This window comes from Echiichthys vipera, assembly GCF_963691815.1.
Source record: "Echiichthys vipera genome assembly, chromosome: 19".
Classification (NCBI taxonomy): domain Eukaryota; kingdom Metazoa; phylum Chordata; class Actinopteri; order Perciformes; family Trachinidae; genus Echiichthys; species Echiichthys vipera.
Window position 1 is genome coordinate 6,477,311 of NC_139844.1, and position 20,139 is coordinate 6,497,449.

The 20,139-nt window shown below is 40.6% G+C and overlaps 1 protein-coding gene across 9 annotated transcripts in view; it reads right to left on the reverse strand.

Annotated features, from left to right (window-relative positions):
• The window catches only part of LOC310961663 (unconventional myosin-VI), a 160,363-nt gene that overhangs the window by 57,069 nt on the left and 83,155 nt on the right, over positions 1-20,139 (reverse strand). For all 9 annotated transcript variants that reach the window (XM_083933826.1, XM_083933825.1, XM_083933824.1 and 6 more), the window contains exons 17-22: positions 19,125-19,220; positions 17,208-17,378; positions 8,522-8,560; positions 8,026-8,119; positions 2,148-2,278; positions 1,973-2,050 (exon numbers count right to left, since the gene is read on the reverse strand). In XM_083933826.1, coding sequence (XP_083789952.1) covers positions 1,973-2,050; positions 2,148-2,278; positions 8,026-8,119; positions 8,522-8,560; positions 17,208-17,378; positions 19,125-19,220 — 609 coding nt within the window. The remainder of the gene's footprint in view (positions 1-1,972; positions 2,051-2,147; positions 2,279-8,025; positions 8,120-8,521; positions 8,561-17,207; positions 17,379-19,124; positions 19,221-20,139) is intronic.

Sequence of the window (20,139 nt, forward strand, 5' to 3'; positions counted from 1 at the left end):
TCCCATATTTCACTAAGGCATGGCCAGAAGCATGAATGTACTGTGTATATATTTATTTGAGCTACTCTCAACTTCTCACTCTGTTGTTCATGCATCTTTTATTAGAAAGTCAAAGTTCATCCCGCTACTGCCGAATGCTTTCTAACGCTTACTACACTTGATTTAAAAGTGTGTTGAGGGCTGAGAGACTGCAGCTGATGTTTGTCATGTTGTGTTTGTTTGTGTCCTCTGGAATCTTTCAAACCTTGAGAGTCTGCTGCTGCTGCTGCCTTAATAATGGAACGCGCAGCTGAATTTCTTTTCTCAATGTTCGTGACTGCTTATTGTCAATTTACCAAAGTTTGATTTTCTGACAAACAGCTGACCCTCAAGTATCAGGTGTGTGAACCTTCACAAAGCTCTGACTCCAAAGACGGTAGAATAAAGATGGACGTATCTTCCAGGTCCGAAAAGTGAAGGCAACATTGAAGTGCCTTAAAGCTGCATTCTCTCTAATGTCCAGCAGGAGGAGACTCCACTTAAAGCAGCATTCTCTCTAATGTCCAGCAGGGGGAGACTCCACTTAAAGCTGCATTCTCTCTAATGTCCAGCAGGGGGAGACTCCACTTAAAGCAGCATTCTCTCTAATGTCCAGCAAGTGGAGACTCCACTTAAAGCTGCATTCTCTCTAATGTCCAACAGGGGGAGACTCCACTTAAAGCTGCATTCTCTCTAATGTCCAGCAGGGGGAGACTCCACTTAAAGCTGCATTCTCTCTAATGTCCAGCAGGGGGAGACTCCACTTAAAGCTGCATTCTCTCTAATGTCCAGCAGGGGGAGACTCCACTGGCTCCATAAAGAAGTGTGATTGTATAGAAGTCAATGAGAAAATGAGCCTAAACTTCTCACTTGATTTATTTCCTCAGTAAACATTTTCCTAATGAGTTTATGTCTCAGTCTCTAGTTTCAAGTCCTCTTCAATACAGCATGATGTTCATTTAGTCAGTGATGGTCTCATTTAGAGTCAAACAGACAATAAAGAAGGGGATGCTTTAGGGCGGGGCTACACGGCCACCTGTCAATCAGGATAGATGTTTAGTATTGTGTATCCACGGCAACTGTGGACATTAAAAAAAGAACCAGTGAACTTGTTTTTTTGGTGTTATCTGTGTTAAAGTCTCAGGACTTTGACCCTCAGTGTGTTTTCACTTTATCACACTTCATTGGAACATTGTGGTCTCTTTAAAATTGGGTAACTTAAGGGAAACTGTCAAATGTTTAACTGCCTCTGTGTCGCTGCATCGAATGGCACCAGCAACCGAAAATTAGCTTAGTGCAGTTGAAAAGACAGCGGCGCGCAGCCTGCAGTTGCTAAGTGTTCCTCCCTCTCATCCAAATTTGGTCACATCTGGTTTTAAACTCGAGGCTTCACAACAGTAGTCCACAATACAACATGTGACTGCACGGTGGCTCAGCCATCTCTTAGATACAGTCTGTGGCTAAAACAACCATGTCACGTCACGTCACGTCACGTCAATCCCGGAGGTGTAATTCCTGCCTCTGGAGAAAACACCGCGTCCCTGATGCTTCCACAGGGACGTGAAAAGTAATGAAAGCAGCCAAGTTCAGCCAACAGAGGACATATGCATTAATTCATTCCTTGGAGCTAAAATCTAAAGTGTCAGAGTAACAGTTTGTCCTGCACGGTGTGTACCGAGGTCCTCTGCAACAGACACATGCACTACCACAAAGTCTCCCCCTGGAAACCACATGTCTAACCCAAATGTGATGAATTATTCATCCGGTGGAGGAATAAAAACCCCATCTGTTGGTTCAGCTTCTTTAAAAAAAACAAACCCTCATCTCACCTCAACTCAGCAGCCAAAATGACTAATGTGCTTTCCTTCTGGATCTATTGTCTTTCTTTTGGGGGAACAATACTGACATTAGCTTGTGCAAGGGGGGAATAAAGTAGCTTTTCAAAAGGTCTCACCTTCCCAGGCCGGAAAAATACTCTGGTCAGGCCAAACTTGTAGTCGTTCTCATTCAGTCCCAGAGCTTTGAATAAAGCCTGCAACACAGACACAGAGGAGCATCGATAAACATGGAAATGTACTTGTACTGAAATTATAAAAGCTCAGATTGCGCCCGGGGCTCAGAGGACCGACCTTGCAGAAGAGGCGCGGGTCGAGGCGGGTGAGTTTGGGAGGCATATACTGCTGGTACATGTTGTAGAGCTCGTGGAAGGGAGCCCTGGAGGGGAAGCCGCCCTGCATCAGGTCCAGCACTGACACCATACCTGCAGAGGAAACAGAAAGGGGTGTCAGAAATGACCCGCCAGTTCCTCCATTGGTATTTTTGCTTAGTGTGATGCATCTTCAAATGTTTCATATCCCTCAAAATCTGTACAACCTGAGCTAAAAGGTCATATACGTCATTAAACCCTAAAAATGAATAAAAGCATTAAAAAACATTTTGATCCAAATTATTTCTAAATGTAGACACATGAATTAAATATTTCTCAACGCTCCAAGTTATTTGAGCTGTGTTTGTTTTTTTAGTTTTTGAGAGTTTTTATGTGAGTGTTAAGGTGTTTTGATAGTTTCGTCTGCAGCTGAAAACAAGGTGGAGGACGACATGAAATTCCCACCGGAGCCGGTATAGAGGATGCTCTGTTTTTAAAGGAGGAATTAGTCCGAACAGTATTTTTGGGTTAGGGTTGGGTATCAAACCTCCAGCATCAAAAACTGTCAAGTACCAAAAGCTAGCGTCTGGTCCGAGTGACATATTAAACTTTTTGCCAATTTTCAGCTGCGACTCTGGATAAAAAAAGTTTGGAACAGATTTTATCACAATTCATCCAAAAGTTGTCAACATGCAACTGGCCCCTGCAGCAAAGTCATGGGGTTCACCCTCTGGGGACAGTGAATATCTGAAGAAGTTCAGGACAACATATCATCTAATTTGTCAAGATGTTTCAGTGTCGAGTGAAGCGATGGATCGACAAGCCAACGTCTCAGACATTTCACACGTGAAACATTTGAAATCACATGTGGAACATTTGAAATCACATGTGGAACATTTGAAATCACATGTGGAATTTCTGTAATCACATGTGAAACAAATCTGAAATCACATGTGAAACTTTTGAAACTCACATGTGAAACATCAAAAATCACATGTGGAACATTTGAAACTCACATGTGAAACATCAAAAATCACATGTGGAACATTTGAAACTCACATGTGAAACATCAAAAATCACATGCGGAACATCTGAAATCTCATGTGAAACGTCTGATATCACACGTGAAACATCTGAAATCACATGTGAAACATCAAAAATCACATGTGAAACATCAAAAATCACATGTGGAAGATCTGTAATCGCATGTGAAACATCTGAAATCACATGTGGAACATCTGAAATCCCATGTGAAACTTTTGTAATCACATGTGGAACATCTGAAATCCCATGTGAAACTTTTGAAATCAAATGTGGAACATCTGAAATCATATGTGAAACTTTTGAAATCGAATGTGGAACATCTGAAATCCCATGTGAAACTTTTGAAACCACATGTGGAACATCTGAAATCCCATGTGAAACTTTTGAAATCACATGTGGAACATCTGAAATCATATGTGAAACTTTTGAAATCAAATGTGGAACATCTGAAATCATATGTGAAACTTTTGAAATCACGTGAAATACTTAAAAGCATGTGAAATATTTGAAAGCATGTGAAATATTTGAAAGGACATGTGAAACATCTGCAACATATTGCTTAGACAATATATATTGAGGAAAGGACTTTAACTTTTGCGATGACTTCATGAAAACGGCATAAAAATCTCTAAAAAATATGAGTTATTATCAGTCATATTGCTTCTGGCCAGTTGTCATCATTTTGTCAGCCCTTTGTACATTCGCTTGGTGACCTTGTTCCCTTTTCCTCAGTACTGTCTGTCTGTGTTCATGTTGTCAGGACTTTGCTGACTGCTCCCCTTGACATATGAAATTAATTTGTTTATATGGACCCCCTGTGCCCACTTTGAAGCCTTTTTACTCATTTTGCTTTGAAAGCCAATATCAAAGGGCTCATTTTCAGTCCTCTTTCATAGCAGACAGATGATGCTAATTGGCATTCAGTGAGAATGAACCACACTTGCAGCAGAGTTTGTAACTGTCATTAAGTTACCTCAGAAGTCCTTTTCCACTAAGCGTTTTTAGTCTGTTGATCCCCTGCACAACATTAAGTACATGCATTTTCACAGAAATATGTAACCATTAAAGTCACAGAGAGGCAGCTACTGAATATTTGAAGACTCCAAATAAACTTAACCGTCACCTTTTGTTGTCTAAACTTAACTGTCACCTTTTGTCGTCTAAACTTAACCGTCACTTTTTGTCGTCTCAACTTAACCGTCACGTTTTGTTGTCTAAACTTAACTCTCACTTTTTATTGTCTAAACTTAAGCATCACCTTTTGTTGTCTAAACTTAACTGTCACCTTTTATCGTCTAAACTAAACCGTCACCTTTTGTCGTCTAAACTTAACGTCACCTTTTGTCGTCTAAACTTAACGTCGCCTTTTGTCGTCTAAAATTAACTGTCACCCTTTGTTGTCTACATTTAACCGTCACCTATTGTCACCTTCAGTCCAGTCCTTGAGTAAACGTTCAGACCCACTCACAGAGCCTGATTCTGCATGTGATGGCGATTCTTCAACAGCGTTATCGGTCTCGCTCCTCTTGTGTATTCAGATAAAGCTGAACTCTAATTGTAGCCTCGAGCTGCACATAACTCATATCAGCCCTCCACTTGTAATTTGTTACACAGTTTCCCAAAGGATATCTATGTGTCAGCCACTCCACATATCTTCCTCCACAATTACATCAAGGCAATTTCTAAAAGTGTGCACATTCACCTTGGAGCCCTGTCTAGGGTGGAACCAGTTGAACCAGATCCATTATCTTTGCTGAAAAAGTGCTGAACCTTCTTATACGACCCGAGTGGAACCGGAGCTCCAGAACATTTGATCCCAGTTTGAGTCTCACTCACTGCTTAAGTCCTACGTCCACAAGGTTTTCCACGATTACTTTCATTAGATAATTTTCTCGATTTATCGCTGTTTGCTCTATAAAATGTCAGGAAACGGTGATGAATGTGGATCAGTGTTTCCTCTAATGGCTTGTTTTGTCCTATACTCAAAGATATTTCAGCTGCAGTTATCAGTTTTTTTAATAATCCAATATTCTGCTGATTATTCCATCTATTAATCGGTTAAGTTATACTTTTGCTTTTAACCTCACGTCTTCTTCGCGGCATGTAAAAAACACATTTTTTTAACCTAACCACGCCTTAAACGCCTAATTCCACCATTTTTAAGACATTTTATTTATTTTAAGGCATTTTTAAAATTCTAAAATTTCCTTCTTTTATATATGATTTACTCAAAACTTTTAGCTACTTTCACTACTGGTTACTTTCCCTTTTTTAAATATCTAATTGTTTTGTTTTATATTTTTTTTATTTCATTTTCAGTGTAATTAGCACTTATTTTCTTGTTTGCCACCTATTCATTTGTGCATGTTCGATGCTTAATGCTCCTAATGGTTGTTTAATGTAAAGCACTTAGAGCTGCATCATGTATGAAAGGTGCTCTACAAATAAAGTTTATTATTGTTTTCAAATTTTTAAATAAGCAAAGCTTTGATGCAGAGAATTTGCCTGGATGATTTTTAGCAGTCGAGTTACTCGAGGAACTGTTTCAGTGACACCTTATTCAGCTGGGATCAGAGAATCTTTACTTTTTTCCCCCACTCAAACGGATTGATCGATTATAGAAATACTTGGCGCTTCATTTAATGGATTCATCTCTGCAGCCTTACTTCAGTGCAGCAATTATTTTGTGTTTGTGATTCTCCGTTCACTGTGGAGGTACTAGAAAAAAAGCTTTCTGCACGAGTTCAAGGCAACATCAGGTGAGTAACAAATAAAAAAGTTCATGTTTTGCTTTAAGGTTCGCAGATTGAGAACAGCACTTCTCTCTATTATTGCTTGTGCAGTGATTTAAAACCTAAAACTCAATGAGCTGCTAATCAGGTAAAAAAACAAGCTTGCGGCGTGGGACAGGAGGAGCGCAGTCTTTTCAGCGTAAATGAAAGTTATTCCAAGTGAAGGCTCTGAGGTACTCTCTTTACAGAAACCTCTCCGTAATAAGCACAAATAACCCTTTTGGAGAGCAGCACAACTGCATTGTTTTGTATCTTTAATAGCAAAAATGTGCAGGATTAGGACTTTTTTTCTGAGTAAGTCAAAAGCAACTGGACTTGGTTGTTTGTCTAGGAAGACGTTTCACCTCTCATCCAAGAGGCTTCATCAGTTCATGTACGCATCTGACCAGACTGGGACTGGACCATATATTTTATAATATATTATTATAATGGATGCAGTAACACTTACGATGCGTTTTTATGTTGTAGCGCTTGTGCAAAAGAGGTTCAATCTAATGTGTAATAATAATACATTTCATAAACTCATTATGGGATTTTAAAAGTAACTTTAAGTGTAACTCCAGCGGATGCCATGGTCTTTTTCAGCATACATATACATAAAATAAGCCGTCCAGACAAGTTTTTTGGGTAGTCGCTAACAGCCAGACATGGCTAACACTGATTAGCTGGGGGCAGAGCACCGAACGAACCCAAAACAGCTTTTTAACCACTAATACTGCTCAAAATAACACCAAACCTCTGCAGTAGCATAAGAAGAGTCTTTACACATAAAACAAAGCACCAACAACGTAGTTAGTGAACCCAGGTTTTGCTAAAAAAGACTGTTTTACAATGCTACAAGCCATAGAAGATAGCTACATCCATATTGAGAAGCAGTCCATACAAGTCGATTACCGGGCTCAGATCAATTGAACCTCAATAGAATAGAACTCCAGTGCATTCAGTAATCCATTTGTACAGACGACCTGTCCTACTGATAAGGCCCAAACCTGTAAAACAGTCTTTTTTAAACTCTAGGTTCACTAACTACGATGTTGGTGCTTTGTTTAATGTGTAGGGACTCTAATCATGCTACTGCAGAGGTTTGGTGTTATTTTGAGCAGCATTAGTGGTTAAAAAGTCTGTTTTGCGTTCAGCACACCGCCCCGAGCTAATCAGTGTTAGCCCTTTGGGGCTGTTAGCGACTCTCTTGGCATTCTAGGATTAATAGGTGGTCACCCAAAAAACTTGTCTGTTTGATGTATGTTCATGTCGAAAACGACCACAGGGTTACACTTTAAGTCATCAAATAAATGTAGTGAAGTAAAAAGCACAATATTGAAATATTTATGAAGCATGTTGATATTATTAATATATGCTTTTGAGGTTAAATACTGGAAATTAAGATCCAAGTATTTCCGCAAAATTCTCATCTAAATCTGGTTGTTTTCAAGGACAAACACCAATCAGCCCTGGATGATTATTATTATTATTATTAACGTGTGTGTTAATACTAAAGAATATAATATGGACCGAAACAAAAGGCACCTTCTTGGACCTTTCCCTCAATAATAAGAACTGTTTTGAACATTTCAACACCTCATCGCCACTTCAATTACATCATCACACATCGACTCCACAGGCCGCTGTATCAGTGCAACACAAGTCAGATAAACTGTGTGTTTCTACATCCATTCAGAATGATTAGAGACACGTATAACACACAGTTGTGGCTAACTCTTAGCATGTGGGACTGGACTGCGTTAATGGTCGAATTCTTTGTCCTCCAAAAACTTCTCCCCATTAGCTAGGGAGTGAAAAAAAACCTTGGTGCAGTATGTGGACCTTCAAAAAACCTTAACAAGCAGCATAAATGAGATTCTATTCATGCAAACACTAGTGTAAAACCTCTAAAACAAGATACAGAATTTAACACCTTGCAAATTGGGATTGAAGACTTTCTCATATTTTTGAAGGGCTTTCTTTTTTGCTCAATGGATTGATCAACTTTCTTTTCTAGATGTAAATGATTTAGGTGCCACTGACCGGAGCACTGCAGCTGGGAGAGGATCTGAGCTCCTTCAAACTGGTGGCTGATCATCTTCAGGTTTGGTTTAATGCAGCGGATGAAACTGGAGCCCTGCAGCCGGGGAGGAGGGACGAGAGAGAGAGAGAGAGAGAGAGAGAGAGAGAGAGAGAGAGAGAGAGAGAGAGAGAGAGAGAGAGAGAGAGAGAGAGAGAGAGAGAGAGAGAGAGAGAGAGAGAGAGAGAGAGAGAAACAGACAGACAGACATGTGGAGAGGGAGAGAGAAACAGCAGTCACCACAGTTATATATATAATACGAAGCGTGGTGATGAGCGACAGGAAAGCCTGTTCAACCCGTGAGACGCCGACCGTCACGGCTGAGAAAGTCCTGAATCATCAGATTTCTAGTCATTTTAGTTTGACTCATACACTAACAAGTTACTATAAAGTCACTCATCACAGTGCCACTGATCTTTTTTGGTGAAAGTAAACAGTGTAAAGAGAGGAAACACTGACCGTGCTGCGGAGCTTCTCCAGGAGAATATTCAGCTGCGTCTGCACAAACAAGAAGAAACACTTATGAATATTACATTGTTTTTTTAACCTCATGTTGCGGTTGCACATGTTTTTCACATTCACAAGCCTTTCTGAATAAAGTCGTACACCACACAGGCTTTATAACACTTAGAAATGTTTTATGAGCAAAGCAAATTATCCAACTTGTGAGTTTGACCTCAAAGATGCACCGGGTGAGAAAGTTCCCCCGCAGGTGAAACTTTGTATCCTAGGTATATATATACACCCTTAAATACCCTTATATATTAGGTATATACGCTTAAAGTTTGGTCGTCAGTTCTAAAAAGTCAGTGTTGATTGATTTTGGGCTTCTTTGAGCTAGAAGACTGATCGCTCTTTTCTGAAAAAATAACCCTCTGTTAAGTTGTGGTTGAAGAAGATTGCAACATACCTTGCACTGGAAAGACTATATATTGTTAAAGCGAAGAGAAAAAAAGTTTTTTTTGGAGGATGAGAATGTTGCACTGACTTCAAGATCACCACTACTGCTGCTTTTCCCGTTTTTTTTATTGCTTTTTATTTACTTGTTGCTTTATTTGTACAATTATTTAATTTGTTTATCATCTTCTGATTGTTTTGTTGTACAGTACACATACATTATTATTTTTATTCATTTATGTGTTTATTTTTTATTGCTGTGGTCATTGTTTTTATATGTAAAAACTAAAAAGGAATGGTTGAAAAAAAAAGATGAACCGAGTGAATTTTTAAATTATAAAAATAAATGAATGTTGTAAACTGTTTTCTTGCTCCTAGTTATTAATATTTGATTTACATATTTTGATTTGCACACATTTCTATTTGCTGTATACATACATTAGCATATTTATCTTTTAAAACACCAAACCCTGCAGCTAACAAAGAAACCTTTCTCCCGGCACGCTCTAATTACTCTCTCAGCTGATCAGATAGGAAGTCAAACAGGTGCCTGATTAAGTCGCGGTGGAAATCTCCTGATCTGTAAATGATGCATCACTTCACTGGCAGTCAGTAGGAACCACTTTGGCCCAGCACTACATCCTCCTTTCACTGGCAGTGCCAGACTTGTAAATTGCATTACTGTCTGGAACAAGAGACAACAATTAATCGGAGAGCTGTTTGGAGCTGCAGATGATGCTGAGGTGGACAAGTGAGGAGTAAGAGCATTCGTCCTGGATAATTCACGTATTAAAGAATCCTCTAACTCTGCAGCCTGTCGGGGGTCAGGAAGGATTTATTCTTTAAATCTGTTGTGGAAACACCAGCACAACAGAGGTTCTGATAAGACGAACTTTTAGAAATGTGCATCATCAACATCTTTTTAATATCAGCTCAGCTCTGAGGCTCAGTCGTTTTTTTTGTCTTTTAAGAAATTTCAGCATTTTTAATTTTCTGCCACACAGTTTTTTTTAACACAATAAAAACTACAAACTAAACAAAAGAAAAGCTTCACCAAACTCTTCTATTATTGATGAATAACTAATATTCCAACAAAAACTTTCCCTTATAACTCGCAGTGCCGGTGATGTATTATTCAAGCTCAAATGACCGTGGAACAAAGAGCATCTGCGTTATGTGCATGTAAATTAATGTACACTAATGAGGGTCGATAATGGAGCGGAAGAAGAGCGGTACGTTAAAGCCAAACAAAAGGTGATCAAACAGTGACAGACTGTAAAGAGGACATGCAGCAGCTGCTAGCAGCTATTAGCTATTAGCATAATGTTCTCATTTGTCTAGTAAAGGCTGAAACAACAGCCCGAGAACCAGTCCCTAATCACCATATCTGTGTCCTCTGGATGATGTTCAAACAGCAGGAAGGTAAGGCTCCAGGACATGCGGATATACACAGGTGATCTCACAGGTTGCCGGCGTTTCAGTGAGAGAACAGGAAGTGCTCAGTGAGATCTGCAGGTACGAGCATCACTGTGGATACTTTTCCCCGTATAAAGTCATTAAAAAAAGAGCAGCTGGAAAACAATGAATACATTTTTTTGAGCATCACAAAAAGCCTGGAATTACACTTTTTCTTTTTATGGTGAGAACTTAATCCTGTTGCTGATACTCTGAGCGTTTATCCTGTCTTTCTGTATCATTTATGTCTCATAGATGCATGTATGCATGTATTCAGCTGTAATAACATACAAGTCATATTCACGTTACTTTAGCTACCCACCCTCCAAGAGACATCCTGAACTCATAACAGACACGCAGAAACTGACTATGCAAATTGCACATATGGACCTGCTGCTATCAATCGTTTTGCACTATTATGCCACCATCTGCACTTTATTACTATTTTTATTATTACTATTGTATTGTTTTGTTGTTACTATCGCAGTTAGATCATTTATGTTGTGTCACTTACCATTGTGTCTTAACACTACTAATTGTGTCTTGTCTTTGTCTTGTCTAATCTAAGCATGGGAGAGGGAGAAACAACATTTTGATTCCTTGTTTGTCTTGTTCATGTGAATAATTGACAATTAAGCTGACTTTGACTTTGATAGTCACTGTTACTTTTGTGGTTGCTTGTATCTCTGGAAGTGTGTCTCTTTCTTTCTGTCTGTCTGTCTGTCTGTCTGTCTGTCCATCTGTCCATCTTTTCTCTCTTTCTCTCTCCTTTTCTTCTTCCCCAACCGGTGCAGACAGATGTCCCTCCTCCACAGAGCTGGGTCCGTCCCACGTTCTTGTCTGTTAAAGGGAAGGTTTTCGTTGCCACCGTACTCTACGGGGGAATTGTTGGGTCTATGTAAATCATAAATAAGTCATAGAGTGTGGTCTTTACCTACTCTGTCAAGTGTCCTGAGATAACTTTTGTTATGATTTGACACGATAAATAAAACTGATTTGAATTGAACTTGATCCATTCAGTACATGGAAATTGTAAATGTCTAGGAAGCCGGATAATTAAATATTTTCTCTCTGCAGTTTGGATTTCCATCAGCAAAAGTTGTGGATGGTAGCGTAGACCTTTTTTGTTTTTGGTACCACGTAGGTCGAGTTTCCAGGTTCCTTGGTCAGAGAGAACCGTCACAAACCCGCCATCTTCAAATGGCGAGCTTACATCACAACATCAGGGCTAACGTTTCATCCTGCACCGGAGAATCCTGCTTCCATTGAGGAGGGTACTATGCACAGTGGAAAACCAAAGAAAATTAAAGTACTGTTGAGTCGACTCGTACCACATAGTGAAAATAAGTCATAAAGCACCCAGTAAGCAACTTCAATGGGAATAAATATGGCGCCATTTTGGAACGTGGTGTCTAGTTTTTGTTAATACATCCATGATTGACTAAAAGACTCACAGAGGCTAAACTAAGGGTGCATTTATGTGATCCTCGACTATTTTTTAAGCCAAAAACCCATATTTAAAGATGTTAGCATTGACATCCGAGTTAACATTCAGAGTGATGATGTTTCAACCAATGACGGAGGTTAAAGACGCCCTGTTCTGCTAGTTTTCAGGATCACATTTGTATTTTTTGGGTCAGCAACAATAGGTTTACATGCTTTGATCTTAAAAAAGACCTTATACTGTGTATACCATATTGCTCTTCACTGCAGTGGCTCTGTGTAGAAGGCTCTGTCGGAGCTTCTCCCAGCATTTTCTACGTGGACAAATACCGGAAAATTGAAGAAATGGCTGACAAAGACGGACACCCTAGTGTTCAGAGGTGAGCACAGCCAGACTGTCGGCAGGGCTCACGCCTAAACGCATGAACAGTATTATTTGACACTTTGGTATTGTTTAACACGGTTATAAAACATTATAACAATATATAGACTTATTAAGCTGCAGGTGACCACAGAGCCTTGACGATAACATTTTTTGCACGTTGTAATTGCAAAAATATACTTAAGATGTCTGAATGTCGGAAATGATTTTTCATCTTTCTTCTTATAACATTTTTTTTTTTAAATCACTTTCATAACTTCCTTTTATCTGTAAATACATAACAAATACTGAAGTTAATGGCCGGCTTGTTTCTAATCATTTAAAACGTGTGAAACTGCCTTTTTTAATGAATTCTATTATATAATTATTATAAAACCCCTCTAGGGTTTTTTTCCTGCTCATGTGATGCATTGAAAAGGAATTGACGAGGAACGGTTTATGAATATGAATTGTTCAGGTTCACAATAAACCAGGACAGGATCCACTGGATTTGCCTCTCTGTGTTTGTGAGCCTCTGGAATAGGACACACTTGTTATGATGCATTGAGTCCCTGTTATTGGGACAAAGCCACAGTTATAATGAAAAGCTCCACGCCCTCCACGCCTCATGATTTCCCTCCGTCTCTGCAGCAAGAAGGCAGCGTCTCTCGTCGCCTCAGCTGACTCGAGATTTATCATTGCTCATTTTCACCGTCCGCCTCTCTCCATCCACGACCACGAATCTCTCTGTTTCCCGTCTGCCTGTTTGGATCCTCCTCTTCACCTTTTTTGAACTTTAATCAGAGCCTGGATAGATAGAGGGGACCCAGGGCAGGGGCAGGAGCAGGCTTTAGGACAACACGTCTAGGTAACAGAGCTCAAAGGTAATAAGAACTCAATCTACTCGGCATCAAGTCCAAATCCAACCTGAGACGAGCTCTGTATTTCAATGCTATGAAGTAACTGCAGAATGTTGTCCAGTGTTTTCTGCCAGTGTGAAACCTCATTCCTGATATCAATAGGGTTTTTTAACAAGTACGGATGAATTAACAGGACAGACCGCTACAATCCAACTGGTTCTCATCACCCGGTTTGTATATCAGAAGAAATATGAATACGAAAGGTGACGGTTAAGTTCACATGACAAAAGGTGACGGTTAAGTTTAGACGACAAAAGGTGACGGTTAAATTTAGACAACGAAAGGCGACAGTTAAGTTTAAACGACAAAAGGTGACGGTTTAGTTTAGACCACAAAAGGTGACGGTTAAGTTTAGACGACAAAAAGTGACGGTTAAGTTTAGTTAACTGAAGGTGACGGTTAAGTTTAGACCACAAAAGGCGACGGTTAAGTGTAGACGATAAAAGGCGACGGTTAAGTGTAGACGATAAAAGGCGACGGTTAAGTGTAGACGATAAAAGGTGAGGTTTGAGTTTAGTCTCTAAAGGACTTGGTTCAGATCAGATAAAGGTGGTGGTTTGTCTTAGTTCTTCCAGGACTTGAACACCGGTCCTCCAGGTCAAAAACCGGTGTTTCGGGACCCATCCACCACCCTGTCCCTCCTCCCGACGCGAATTTTGGCGCTCTGATACTACGTCACCTGATTTCCCTCTTTGCTCCAGACGTCATTTCTACAGAAACAAATATGTGGATTACAGTGTATATTTGAACAGTGAATGATAACAGCCTGCTGTGGTTTGAATCCTGAGAGCCACATTTGCCTCTATTTTCCTCTTTCTCTTCCCCTACATTGCTCCTGTCTGTCTCTCTTGCGTACGGTCGAATAAAAGCAACAAAAAAAAAAGCCACAAAAAGTAACAGAAAGAAAGAAAATTCTCCAGAAATTTTGCTCACAAACTGAAACTGGATATATAAAAACACTCACAATGCAGAGTTTATATAAATGGAGAACCTCAAAGTGCAGCTCTGGATGAAGGATCTAACACCTGTGACCTGGTGATGGACGGCGTCCGTACAGTCTCAGCGAGGAATCCGCGACGTATCACACATATAAATCGTGTCTTCATGCGCATGAAAGGATAATATATGTGTGAAACACTTCCCCGCTGCCTGTACTGTACGCTGCTCTCTGGCACCCACTCTGATAACCACCATCCCCTCGGGTTATCTGCTTCCTTTTTTTTTTTTAAGGAGACATGACGGAGTGGAGCCAAGCGCTGTGTGTGTGTGTGTGTGTGTGTGTGTGGGGGGGGGGGGGGGGGGGGGGGGGTTAGTGACACATTAGAGCTCATATCAAGGTGAGATGGTGAGCTGAGCTGGATGACTCACAGTGGAGGAAAAATAAATAAATAAAAAACTTCCCTCCATAACAACTAAGACGCTGCTCTCTCTGTTCTCTGAATGTTTCACAGAGGAGTGAACCTTCTGTACAGACGGAGGGACTCCATGTTCCCACGAGTCGGAGTCACAGACGGCCGATATGACTATATCAGTATTCAAGAGTGCACCAATGTATCATCACCTTATTTCTTTTTGGATACAGGTGCCTTAAATCTGGTTGGACTCCACATCCTTAAAGGCCCAGACTCACCAACCTCAGGCCGACGCTGCGTTATCTCACACAGCAGCTGAGTTATCGCGTTAACAGGCGAGAATCACGTTCACGTCACACGAAAATCCATCTCGTCTGGCTCTGCGTTTTCAGGCAAATCAGTCTCCTGTGAGGAGCTACTGGCAGTTGAGGTGGGAGCGATGGTGGACGATGAAACGAGAGGCGACCGCTCGTTCAAAACAACAATAGTCCATGTACAGTACAGAGGCTAGAACTCCTTGCCACAGCAGCCCGAGTTCGACTCCGACCTGTAGCCCTTCACTGCACGTCGTCCCCTCTCTCGTTTCCTTTCAATTTTCAGCTGTACTAAAACAAAAAAAGTCATGAGAAAAAAGGCCAAAAACGAAATAGATAAAATAACCTAAGCAATTTAAGCAATAGCGACAACAATAGCGGCTCCTAAAGAAGTTAGCTTAGATGCTAAACAGCATCAGTTTAATCAGAACTGGAGAGTTTTTCATCACTCAGAGAAGAGAACGACACAGAAGACGTTTCCTCTCTCTTCTCCTGACTGACTTTGGAATTTGATTGATGTATGGTTCATCCAATCACCTGTCTGGTATGTTTTGAAAGCGCCTGTCCTTTCCAAATTAGTTCCTAACTGACGCCTTCTCTAATGAGTCACATCCATCCATGATCTTCAACCGCTTGTCCCTCGCGGGGGTCTGGAGCCAATCCCAGCTGACATTGTGGGTGTGAGGCGGGGTACACCCTGGACAGGACGCCAGTCTGTCACAGGGCACATAGAGACAAACAGAGACAGACAACCATTCATGATTTAGAGTCATGAATTAACCTAACGCCAGCCGGGATTTGAACCAGGAACCCTTATGCTGTGAGGCGACAGTGCTAACGACAACACCGCCCTGACCCATCAGACATGCCAAAAAAAGTTCCACCTGTACGCACCGCAAAGACGACAGCCGACTGTCAACTAACAAGCAAGTTCTGCGCCTGTGTGCCAGGAAATAACTCTCCACACCAACAGACGACGGTAGTCTGTATTCGTTTTTTAAAAAGGGAAACAGGAAGAGCCACAGTAAGGATTCAAGACACTTTGACAAAACAACCCTAAGTTGAAAGGACAAATATTTATAACGCAAGCTGTTTCTGGATAAAAAAAAATATCCTGACCTGTTTTTCCACCTCACAGCCTCTTGACTTTAGTCGTTTGTTTACTCTCCTTCCTATCAAGGTGCTGAATCACCGAAAAAGCTGCTGACGAGGGCCGACTCATGCCAAAACTACAGCAACAGGTGCTCACCACCAGCACGACAGTGAATGACAACCAGCTGTCAGCCTGGTGAGTGTGGGCTCGATGCATTGAAGGGACCATTGTTAGGGTGAAGCCAAGCGCTGACAGCTCCAGCTGACCATAAGAACCACAGTCGGTCAGATCTATATTCTGTATCGAGGCCAAAACCACGGCTGCTTGATTAAAGGTGCTGCGAGTAGCTTTTCTGAGCCTCCATGAATCATTTATCCTCGATAAGTTGATGTCATCAGTTCAGTTCTGGCACGAGTTAGGTACAGCAGTATCTGTTGTTGCAGAATGCAGATTTTGTTTCCTTGTGTGGTGAATTTTTAGCCCCTTGTTTTCTGTTTTTCCTGCATATTTGTACAGTTAAAAATTGAACGAAATTCTTGTGCCAAGAGGTATAATTTTCACAGAAGTACCTTAAAGTCAAAGTGTAAATCAAAGACAAAAATGTGTGATCGGAGTTTGTCTCACTTCAGAAAAATGTGTTACTAACCACCCACACAAATCTGACGGAATATAAATATCGTCAAGTATGAAAAAAAAAAAAAAATATATATATATATATATTTTTTTTTTTTCAAATGGTTGCTTCAACTCGCTGCAGGAAGAGAAACTGACATGTGTTAGACTAACGATAGTTCTGTATGGGACACTAAAGCATTTAGATAGGAAGTTTGAGCTGACATTTGGTTTTAGAAGGAAATCAAGATGTTAATAGTTAGCGCTTTAATGGTAATTCCCAGTATGTGTTAGCATTGAGCTAACGCCTGTATCCACTTTTGGCTTCATAAAGGTTCAGTTTTTAGGACTGTGCAGCTTGTAAAAGCGTAGGTCTGGTTCTTCACCCTCTCGGTAGAACATCCCAGCAGACCGCAGACAGCTTTTAGGCTTTTTTCTGTCTTTAGCTAGCAGACCGAATTAACAAGGAGGCGCCCTCACACAATACAAAGTCAATGGAGAGGGACAATCCTTATACTGTTCAGTTTTTCATAAATTACAGTCTGTTCGCGTTGACAGAAATCATTTTCCAACATGTAGAATGTGTTTAGAAACTAATCTGTGAATTTATTTTACACTGACTTTAAGTGACAAACCCACAAAAACATCTGCCACAGAAAATCAATGTAAGCTCAATCTTCATTTGAACTAAAACTCACCTTAAACTTGTTTCCAACGCTGATGAAGCTGAGTTTTCCCGCCTTCTGCTTCACGTCTTTGCTGTTGTTGGAGTTTTCGAAGAGTTCGCGGACGAAGCGGTCCTTGGACTCGCTGACCAGACACTCCAGAGACATGTGCAGGGCGTCATTGTTCTTCTCCACAAACTTGGTCTGAGATGGGGACATTTTTTACAAGCTTAAGAACATTGTCAGACTCCAGGGGGAAAGTGCTGCCCTGCTTTTGGTTTCTTCAAGGAAGGCCTCTGTTTCAGCTTAGTGCACCAACTTCAAAACCCTATTATTTATTAAAATGTTTTTTTGTTTATGACTCAGCCTGACCCCTGCTACCTCTGCTCACTGTACCGGAGGAGCAACAAATATCAGAATATATAATACACACAACACAACGCTGAAAACTTATTAATCTGCTGCCACAAAGACAATGCTTTTAGGTTCTTTCAAAACAGATGTTGTTTGGTTTTGTATGTGAAGAACAAGCCAGCGTACGATGGTTCAACCAGAGACTAATATCCTCTGAACAACAGCTGAATAAAAGAAGAAATCAGTGGTCACTGGTGAAACAAACTGGACGTTTAGCATCGAAACGTGTGCAGATGTCAGTCTCAAGTGCACAATAATGCAGCTAATAGCAATAATAAGCAACAGCAAAGCTCTTCGTCAATTGTGACAATAAAGAAAAAAATGAACTCCACTTTCATGATTGTTGAAGCGTAAACACTAACGTTAAGCCTTAAAACCAAATCCATCCCTCACTTGTTTCAAATGGTTTTTCTCGCACGGCGTGTTGACGTTTGGAGTCTCATTTGGACACTTCTCAGTGGAGAATTTACTGACCGACTTTATATCAAATAAAGATAACCACAGCCTTTATTTAAAGTGCAAGTCCGTTGGAAATGGACCCCATGGTCTTTTTAAGCATGAAAATCCATCAAATAAGCCGTGGAGACAGTTTTTTGGTAAGACGCTAAGAGCCCCAAAGGGCTAACACTGATTAGCTTGGGGCGGTGAACACATCCAAAACATCTTTTTTAACCACTAATACTGCTGCTGCAGCATGAGAAGAGTCCCTATACATAAAACAAAGCAGCAACAACGTACAGAGAGTTTATTAAAAACTCCAGTGCATTCACTAATCCACTTGTAAGGACGACCTACTGGACCATGGACCTACTGGCAATCCACAGGCTTGTAAAACAGATTTTTTTAATAAACTCTGGGTTCACTAACTACATTGTTGCTGCTTTGTTTTATGTTTTAGGGACTCTTCTCATGCTACTGCAGAGGTTTGCAGTTATTTTGAGCAGTTTAGTGGTTAAAAAATGCTGTTTTGGATGTGTTCAGTGCACCGCCGCGAGCTAATCAGTGATAGCCCTTTGGGGCTGTTAGCGTCTCTCTGGGCATTCTCTATACATGAGAACTGTCTCCATGACTTACACTTTAAGGCAAAAGCACATTAAAAAAAACGTATGCTGATAACTTCTTTCCAGGTTTTTGACTCTATATAATGATGTTTGAGGGTCACTGACACTTTTCTTGACTTGAAAACAGTGTACTCCCACCATGCAACACTTTTTAATTTCATTCTTCTTCGTTTGGGGCCCAAACTATTTCTAATGTAAATAAAACATCTGCTGTCTGAATTATACTGTGTTTATTTATGTTAAAATTCTGGTTCATAACTTTTCAACATGCGGTCTGATTAATACGAGAGCAAAGACAGCGTTTGATTGTGACTTTTTTTGTGTAAAAGTCTGAATGGTCACTTCTCTTTGATCAGGCGTGTTCTGTTTTTTTCTAAAGTCCAGAGATGAAAGAAAAATAAATAAATAAATCATTTCATGTGACATTCATTTCAAAAGATGGCTCCGAGGAAAGCCGAGTGAAGTGTGAACGCACCGTTTCGTAGCACACGGCGCCTGCAAAGTGTCTGATAATAAATCCTTCATCATCCCTCACGTTCCTGTGGACGGCCAGCTTAGACTTCCTGGGTACCTGAGGGGGGACACACACGCGCGCGCGCGCGCACACACACACACACACACACACACACACACACACACACACACACACACACACACACACACACACACACACACACACACACACACACACACACACACACACACACACACACACACACACACACACACACACACACACACACACACACACACACACACACACACACACACACACACACACACACACACACACACACACACACACGCACACACAGTATAAAACACTCCATTTTCCATTTAGAGCGGCATGCTGATTCCCCAGTCTTGTCAATCACTGTGGGCGGGAAATGGAGATTAAGAGCGGTGTTGAGTAATTTGAGTGTCAGCTGCACCACATCACTCTGAGGCTGAACATCAGGCTTCACTCAACAGAACTGTGTCGTTCTGAGTGTGAGACGACCCCGATTATACGACTTACAACCACCTTTTGTCACATTTGTTGACTAAAACAGCACAGAATTACTGTCGCGATTATTGTCAGAGGAAAATATCAGGATAATTAATGATTGAGTGTCTTATTGGACACTACTGATGGAAAATAAACCTGTCAGCCTGCTTTTTACTGAAAACAGAAGGTTGAGAACATTCTCATAGAACTGGGGTTACATCCAGGGAACTACTTCATCTCCCCACCAGATGTAATAAAAAGGAAGACGTTGTCAACTCCTCCAGCCCAGTTTAAACTGGTTTGGTCACAATAGTTCCTATTTTTTTTCTTAAAATATTACGACTTTTATGTCACAATCTTCTGCCTTTTTTTCTCAATATTACACCTTTTTTTGGTCACAATATTCCAACTTTTTTTTTCTTGAAATGTTACAACTTTTTTGTCAAATTTTTTTTTTGTAAGGACTTAAGTAGCTTGCTGTCCGCTCTGGATTTAATGGTGA